Source organism: Gobius niger, assembly GCF_951799975.1.
Source record: "Gobius niger genome assembly, chromosome: 5".
NCBI lineage: Eukaryota > Metazoa > Chordata > Actinopteri > Gobiiformes > Gobiidae > Gobius > Gobius niger.
Genome location: NC_136856.1, coordinates 15,280,650 through 15,289,534, shown reverse-complemented (window position 1 = coordinate 15,289,534; position 8,885 = coordinate 15,280,650). Strand labels below are relative to the sequence as shown.

At 41.2% G+C, this 8,885-nt stretch overlaps 1 protein-coding gene across 1 annotated transcript; it reads left to right on the top strand.

Annotated features, from left to right (window-relative positions):
- Positions 1-3,171: 3,171 nt before the first annotated feature.
- Positions 3,172-7,387, top strand: LOC306963333 (homeobox protein CHOX-CAD-like; the record flags this gene model as incomplete). Its single annotated transcript, XM_079556873.1, has 3 exons — positions 3,172-3,508; positions 5,326-5,489; positions 7,202-7,387. 3 exons carry the CDS (start codon positions 3,172-3,174, stop codon positions 7,385-7,387), a joined length of 687 nt encoding a protein of 228 aa, XP_079412999.1.
- Positions 7,388-8,885: the final 1,498 nt, after the last annotated feature.

Below are 8,885 nucleotides of genomic sequence, written 5' to 3'. Positions count from 1 at the left end.
TAAAAGAAGCATCTAAACCACCAGGTATTGGGAAGAGTGTTTAAATAACCCTAATAATTACATGCTTTTTCAATTAGCTTGATCCCGCCACTCAAATTATACCTTTGATTTTCATTATTATTGATGAAAATGTGCAGCAAATAAATAGAGGCAACTAACGCATTTGAACATTTCTCTGTGATTGGATGTTTCACTAATAACATGCAGCTCTCCTCTTCAAAATACAACCTACTGAGCTTGGTTTATTGTTTTGCTGTGGCTCTGAAGTCTGGACTCATTTGTTTATGAATGGCCTGGCGAAGAACTGGAGGTTTGAACTGCCACAGTCACTATTGGCAACAGCAATCTGGACCCCATCTCGCCCCACGAAAAACAACAAACACGTTGCAGAAGACAAGGAGAAAGAGTGAAAGAGTATGTGAGCGACGGCCAAAAGAAGGGGGGGGAAAAAAAAACGTTTGGGAGGAGGTCAAAGTGTCCCGCTTTGGAAACAAACATGGAAGTCTCAGTTTCTCAGGAAAATAAACTACAGCTAAAATCAGGTGTGAAAGAGGTTAGACACATGCAATTATCAAAATACACAGTATCTTCCAGCCTCATGATCCAGATGCCCTTACTCATCATTTAAGGTCTTGGCTTGGAGCTGAAACAACAAGTAGACTGTCATGTGACTCTTGTGTGGCCAGAGAATACACAATAATAATGCATACCTGACGCCAAACAAATGCTGCCACTGCCTTTCAATCTTTTTATGAAATACTGATTCCACATTATTTATGAAACAATTGTATCCTGGTGTCGAACAACAAACTTTCTTTCCTTGCTTAACGAGTGAGGACAAATGCCACAAAAGCAGTGAGCAGCAGAAACAGGAGGGAGGAGGGATCGGAGCTAAATAGCGTCGGTGCACATATTTGCCTCTAATTGAAAGCGAAAATCTGAAGGCCTCATTCGCAGTAATTAGAGAGTTAGCAGTGCCCCAGATATATAAGACAGGGGGGAATGACGCCCTGCTTTAGAATTTGTCTAATTCTGTCCATGTAATCAACACCTCTCAGCAAGAAACATTTACTAAAGACACCAGAATTACATCCGAATACAAAACTAAAGCACTTAATGAGCATAAAGGCATATTTAGCTACAAAAAAGTATGATTTATAGTTTCTTTACTTACCCAAGTAGATTTAAGCTGTACTGTATGCTTATAGGCCGGAGGACATGTCCTTTCGCAATGGCAACAGATCTTCCCATGTCTTCATCTGACCTGCAGAGAAGCAATATCGTAACCACCATAATCAGAGCCGTTTTTTCCTATACGCCGGTTACGCAAGTTGCGTAGGGCCCCCGCAGCCCCAAGCCTACTTTCAGTAAGTCTAGTTCTCAGATTATTAATTAATTAATTATTATCAGGCTAATTCTCAGTGGTATAATAAAAATATAACCGTCAGGTGCAGGTTTCAGTTAGTTTGAAGTCAGTGGTTCCCAAACTGAGTCAGGGACCGGAGGTGAGAGAATGTGACCATTTACCATTTAAAAAAGTGGGGGAAATAGACTAGTATCGTCCTAAACTGCAGTCTAACAGCGGGTTAGTGGCTAGTGGGGCAGGGCCCAAATGAAGGTTATGTTCCACTTCTGCCCTACACTACTGCACAGTGTAACTGTTTTTTATCATAAATGAGTTCACTCTTCATCAATCAGCCTTGGGGTGCATGCTGTAGGGCCCCAAGTGGATTGTTGCTTATGGCCCCAGAAGGGCCAGCATTATATATACATATAACATATTAATATATTACTGATAAAACCTAAGAGCAAAGACAGAAGAATGCAGGCTTTTATCAGCAGCTCTGTTTTTGTATATTTTGCAAACACTGCAGATTCCTTTTTATTTCTTTTTCTCTTATTTTCTACCAAATTTTCCAAAACACATTTGCAGTGTAGCCACTGGGAGATGAAAGCACTGGTGGGTGTGAGCACCTACACCAGCCCTGGTTCTGACACATGTGAGCTTTTAGCTGCTGCAGCAGCTCAAGCCTCTTATTAGAGTCCCCCAAATGTTTGAACATCTGAAAAAGGAGGGCAGTGGGAACACAGTTTACACAGCACTGTTCAAAACAAATCATGGCGCTTAAGCCATCCACTAAAATAAATACTCATTCGGATAAATACATGAGATTTATGTAACCGCTAAAAAGGTTCAAGTTCTCAGTTTTCCAAACTGTGGGACCTGAATGTTTTTGACAAGTTGTTTTCTTGATGTGATTCAGAACAGTTTAGAATAGAATAAGTCATTAATACACTGATACATTACTCTGTTGTATCTTAAGGCGCCAGTTCAATGGTAAATGGTCTCAACACTGGAGGTATGGTGCGTGAAGTGTCTTGCCCGAGGACACAACGACAGAGTGTCACTGTCTCCCCAACCAGGAACCTTTTATCCAAACTCATACAGTAATAAGGGAGTCCTCTGCTGCTTTTACTCTGGTGCCCTCTAGTGGGTATATTAGGAACTGCTGTTATTATGTTGTGACCATGCTGTGACGGCTGTGACACATTCAATTCAGTTAATTCTTCCTCATTTAATACAAAATTACTCCAGTGCAGTTATTGAACATTAACACAGCATTGAATAGGGATATGGATTAATACTAAACATGAAGTAAACAAGCTAAGCCACGTCATGTTCAGCTTCGAGGCCCAAAGGCGTTGATGATCGGCCTCTGGCTTGCAAACATGTGCTTTTTTTAAATTATAATTAACCATGATTCCCTGCAATATGTTGGTAAGGTAAACACATTGTTTTGGTTTTCTAATGAGGCCAAGTCATCTGTTTCTTCTGTAATTAAAAGTAGAGCAGGCCTGTGTTTGCAAAGGTCTGTCTTCAGTCGGATGCTCACCTTGTTATCACCTCGGTTATCAGGTCTGACTGAAGCTAACTGGGTAAATAACGGTCACTGGCCTCGTGCCTTCAGGAGCAGCAGGTGAGGCGTGACGTCACAGTGATACACCTTCGGACTCCTTCAGGTAAATCCATAAAGGTGTGTAGTCAGGTGTAGCCCGGTCTTAGTCCAGGGACTCACAGGCAAAACACTGAGAACGCGCTGAAGGGAAAGCAAGACACCGAACATGCATCACCGGGTTTGAGTTTAACACCTGCCCGAAGAAGACACCGGTATGTACCACCACTCTCCCACCAGGGTCCCGCCGCAGCCCCTGTCTCTGAACGGGCAGTACATCGCCCCTCCGTACGAATTCCCCGCGTATCATCCGCACGTGGGAGACCCCTCCACGAGCGCATGGAATCCCTACGCTCCACGGGACGATTATCTGTACAGCCTGCACCAGGGGTCAAGCCCCGGCCCGGGACAGGTCAATTATCCCTCTCACGAGCTGAGCAGCACCCCTGTCACTGCGGGAGGGGGCTCCTTCAACACCTACAACTTCATCTCCGGACAGGACCCCTTCATATCCAGAAGGAGACCCCCTGAATCAGCCAGGACGTCTGCTCCAGGTGAGAAGATCATTCATTCCTTATTTCCCAACTGGAAAAAATCTCCTTAGCCTAAATAATCTATGTATTATTATTTTTATTTTTATTTTGAGTTGTGTTTTGCTTAAATCATGCATCTCCTTTCAAGAGCTTAACATGTATTCAACCATCTTCCCAGTGTTTTTCAAATCCAGACTCATTCTCATCATTTTGCTGCTATAATTGCCTCCACTACCAAGCATATTTCACCAAAAGCTGGCAGCTATTGCTTTTAGCTTTGTTTAAACGGCTTCACTCCCCGTGTTGGTATCGGGAATTAATTCAGGTGTTAATGCTTTGGCGTATCCCATAAACAAGCCTTTTTTAAGCTACAGTAATGCATAATATGGGGCATTTTAGAGTTTTTTGCTCTATTTGTAGAGTCAAGAGCTGGGCAAATGGCAAATTGAATGGTTGCAATTAGTAGTACAACAACATCCTTTGCGGACACAATATGTTAATATGTAATATGTTAAAAATATTCCCATGGGGTCTTATTATGTATATATGAAACCTCTGTACCTTGTAGTTTTCACCTCCACAAACATTTTCTGAAATCTATTTTGACTCTTCTACTACTTTTGCAGTTCACGTTTCAGTCTTCTCTCAAATGTTCATGGACGCACTTAAAATCTGCACTCGGAATTGAATTTTTGTTTTGCTGCTCTGAATCGCAGATCTACAGTAGAGAGATAGATAAACACTTTATTGATCCCCTTGGAAATTGTGCAGCATCCTCTTGCTCACATTCACACAAACAGCCGTACTGCACGGGGGTGACAATATATCAATATCAATATACATAGATATTTTGCATCACAATACAATAGTGATACATTTCATATTGATGCTATATGCATATCAATTAACAACTTTATGCATATTAAAGGTGCTCCACTGCTTTCTCATTCAATAGAGGTAATAGATAATGGTTCAGAATACAGTCAGGACTTACCATTTTAAGTATACGTTGAGTTTTTTCATCTGTTTTGCAAACGGACAGAATGGAGACTGTTTTAAAAAATAGTGATCTATTGGAGGGTATTATATTGATTATTATAGTCATATCATGAAGTTATCGTCATAAGGTATGCAGTGGCTTCCAGTCATTTTTCCTGTCACTGCTCTATTAGAGTGGATGTGGGTACATGAGAAGACAGTTATGCTGAAATACTACCTTTTCCTGTTCAACTTATTTCCTCACACTATGGTATCAAGACAAGCTGCACACACATTCATCAGACCCGCCGCCTCTCCCTTCCGCCAACATACGAGATGCCAATGCAAAGCTAACAACAGCAGAGGCCGCGGAGTCTGCGAGTGTCGCTCCCCACCCTCTCTGTCCACTGGGAGGGTGACAGGCCCGGCTAGATAACACTTAAAGACAAGCTTAAGCGTAGGAGCAAACCAAAAACTCAAATATTAATGTTTTGTAATCTACGTCGACTCCTCCGCCCGGATCGATGCTGTCACCCGGTTGAGATTTCCGATCGATAGCTCTGACTCAGCCCCCGAGTTCTTTCTCCTATAAGTGTGTGCGGACATGTGTCAATGAATAGCTGCCTGTGTAAATAACTATGTAAACTCCATTGGTAGCGATAAGCCCAGCCACTGATGCAATGCAGTGGCTGAGTCTTTACACTGGTTGTAGTTAACGTGATTAATTTGGTTGATGAGTTTTTAAGTGGCGCCTGAACTTGACCGTGGCACCAGACGTCTTTGGTCGTCCGAAAACACCTGTGACTCACCGAAGCGACAATAAGATGATGTTTGTGCAACCGGTGATGTGTCCTGATCCGTCCTTTGTGATTCAGGGGGGAAAACGCGCACCAAGGACAAGTACAGGGTGGTGTACACGGACCACCAGCGGCTGGAGCTGGAGAAGGAGTTTCAGTACAACAAGTACATCACAATGAGGAGGAAGAGCGAGCTGTCGATGGCGCTCAGCCTTTCGGAGAGACAGGTGAGGTTAATATGCAAACATGACAGCCATCTTTGTGCAAACAGTTTCAAACTTATCATCAGATATGTGTAGACTTGCCAAAAACATCTTTCACAGTGTACGGCAATAGAAACAGGGGTTTCGCTTTAGAAGACAGCCTGCGAGTTCCACGTGAAAGTACAGGTAACAAGAAAGTAATTACACATGTAACACATGTAAGAACAGGTACTCCTACAATGTGTAACAAGGGGGAACAATGTGTAACAAGGCAGCACAATGTGTCACAATGTGTCAAGGAGTAGTAAATGTATTCATTTTCACCTGTTCTGCTTATTTTTTCTCTGTTCACTCTTGTTTCTGCTTGTTTCATGCAATAGTCTCTCACTTCAATTTACAGCCCGTGCTCTCCTCTACTTACACATTAGTTACACTATACATGCACATTGATAACGTGGTACTTTTCCTTGTTTCTGCTTGTTACAGGCAACAGCGTCTCAACAACAATCAATAAAAATGCCTGGAGTCATGTCTTCACTTTCACAAACAGCAATACTGTTGTCTTGCAACATTAAAATTAATGCACAATTTATAGTACCACATTCCCTTTTGCCTCATCTATGTGATAGCTCAGCACCATTAATTGCTCTTTGAATATCTTTGCTACACCTTGAGTCATAGTTTCACGTTGTTACACATTGTACTACCTTGTTACACATTGTACTACCTTGTTACACATTGTTCCCCCTTGTTACACATTGTTCCCCCTTGTTACACATTGTTCCCCCTTGTTGCACATTGTACTGCCTTGTTACACATTGTTCCCTCTTGTTACACGTTGTAAGAGTACCTGTACTTACATGTGTAATTACTTTCTTGTTACCCGTACTTACACCTGAAACTCACGGGCTGCATTCTAACGCGTTACCGAAATGGGATAAATACATTTTCAAATCTCAAACCAAGTACCACCTAAGAAATTATTTGGTTCTTTGAGTGCCACCAGATCCAAAGCAGGTCTATAACAGGATAATCAGGTCTCAACTTGGGCTGAATCGGGTCTAAAGTTGGACAATACCACGACTTCTAAAAAAAATGACTAGAAACATAAAAGTGAAAAAAAACATAAAAAATGAAATAAAAGGAGCTGAACAACGGAGTGTCTGGAATTGTTAAAGTTCAGGTTTATTAATAGCGCACAACTCAAACACAAGTCAATTTAAAGGGCGTCACAAAACAAGGCCGTAAAGAACATAAAGTCATTGAGTGAAGAGTGGTCACATGCACACTTAAACAGAACTGTTTTCAGCCTGGTTATGAGCAGAGTTGAGGCCTGTTCTGCTTTAAAGTCTATTTTTTACACAACAGGAAGCCAGAGAACCACCAGAAGCAGCTCGCGCACCACAGTTTTAGACATGACAAGTAACATAAGTTTAATGATTACATTTATTGTTGAGATAACTTGGAAACAATCAGAAGTCACTTGTTTTTGTGCCAGCGCGTTGGACCCAAATCCACATAAAGAGAGATGCAGATAAGGCCTCCATTATGTGAAAAACAAATTTAATTTGCTCAATATTTCATGCTTGAACGTTTGTGGTGTAAGTCATTGTGAAAGAGGAAGTTGCTTTGGCCACAGTTTGTCTATCCATAAAGCAGCTTTGAAAACCACTGCTAAAAAATCTAGAACAACCGAAACAGGGATTGACTTTCTTTTTGTTCGTTTTGTTTTCTAGATAAAGATATGGTTCCAGAACAGACGTGCCAAAGAGAGGAAGATTAACCGGAAAAGGCAGCAGCATTCCCAGCAGGCGACCACCACCACGCCCACCCCACCTGCGCTGGGTGGCCCCGGGGACACCCACATCTCCACCAGCCCACGCCAAGACATTTTATCTGATACCGTGTCAGAGGAGTACTAGAGGATAATGACTTCACATGGATTGACAAAGCGCTGGATGTTTTTTTTTCTATTTTTTATGTTAAAACACAAGTGATGCCAAAATTTCCGTGACGTTAAACTGCACTTCATGTTTTTTTGCACTGATCATTTCAACACAAACCACAAAAGATTAAAGCATCTGCTGGTGATAATGGACTTCTGACACTTCATAAAACCTTCTATTTCTATGTTTTTGTTACTTATTGATAAAGAAATGAGTAATTGTATATTTTGTGAACTTTATAGGAGCTATTTTTCTCTCAAGAGACTGTAAGATGAGTCAGTGCTTGCGTTGTTTTTTTTATAGTTACAAATAAGGAAATAGCACTCAAAGTTTCCACACTTATCTTAGATATTCTGATAGCTGGCCACATCCTTGCAACTGTGTCAGTCAACGTCCAAAGAAAGAATAGTGTACATGTAATGTATATGTGCTACTATTTGAAAATGTGTTTTAGAGTTTGCACAATATGTGCCAATGTGTAGCTTAATTTGACTCTTGTACCAATTTGTGTCTGCCCTTAAGCGTTCGGTTGACATTGCCCAAATTGCTAGATGTAATTCACCTTTTACTGTAATTTAAAATATTATACCCCATCATGACATCAATAACAAAGATCATGGAGCACTAGAAATCTAAGTCTGAATATATACATGCATTTCCAATGACATCACACATAGTTCCGGGCGCCATTTTGAATACTGAAGTTGAATTATGCAGCATTACAACATGAAACAATAACTACTACTAAGATAAGAGTTAAAAACACGGCCCCAGAGACGCACGTTTATGTGATTTCACCAGCTCTGTCTGACGAGCTACAGCAGGATTTACTAAAGAGCTGCTTCACTCTGAAGACTAAATTAATCCATCAAAGAGGAAACATAAAACCTTTCTCTGTGATTTTTCCAGTTTGTCATGTCAACAGAGTCTCAGTCTGAGTCAGTGTTTAAGCTGCTCAAGACGTTAGCATGCTACTGGTTAGCAACTGTCAGCCAACTGTCATTGTCTTCAACAGGATAAACACATGTGTGGCTCACATCTATGAAGACTGAGGAAAAACTACAGTAACAGCTCAGTGCTGACCTCTGTCACATGTTAGATTCATGGAGTTTGTGGTTCAGAGCTTTTTCTTGGAGAGGTCAGAGCTGTTGAAGCTATATGCTAACCAGTAGCATTCTAACGTCTTGAGCAGCTTAAACACTGACTCACTGGTTTCTTCACACAAACATGCGTCTCTGGGACCATGTTTTTCTTCTTGAGCAATGATTACGAATACATAAAAATGTCACTGTCAATCAGTTGTCTTTCATTTATATCCTGAGTAGAGCTATTGTTACATGTTGTAGTACTGAATAATGCTCCTTCAGTATTTAAAATGGCCGCTATAACATGAAAGGTCACATGACTGAAAGGGGAGTTTAGCAGCACTGAGTGATATTCAGGTCTATTGTTCTGCAACAAAAACGCTCTTGTT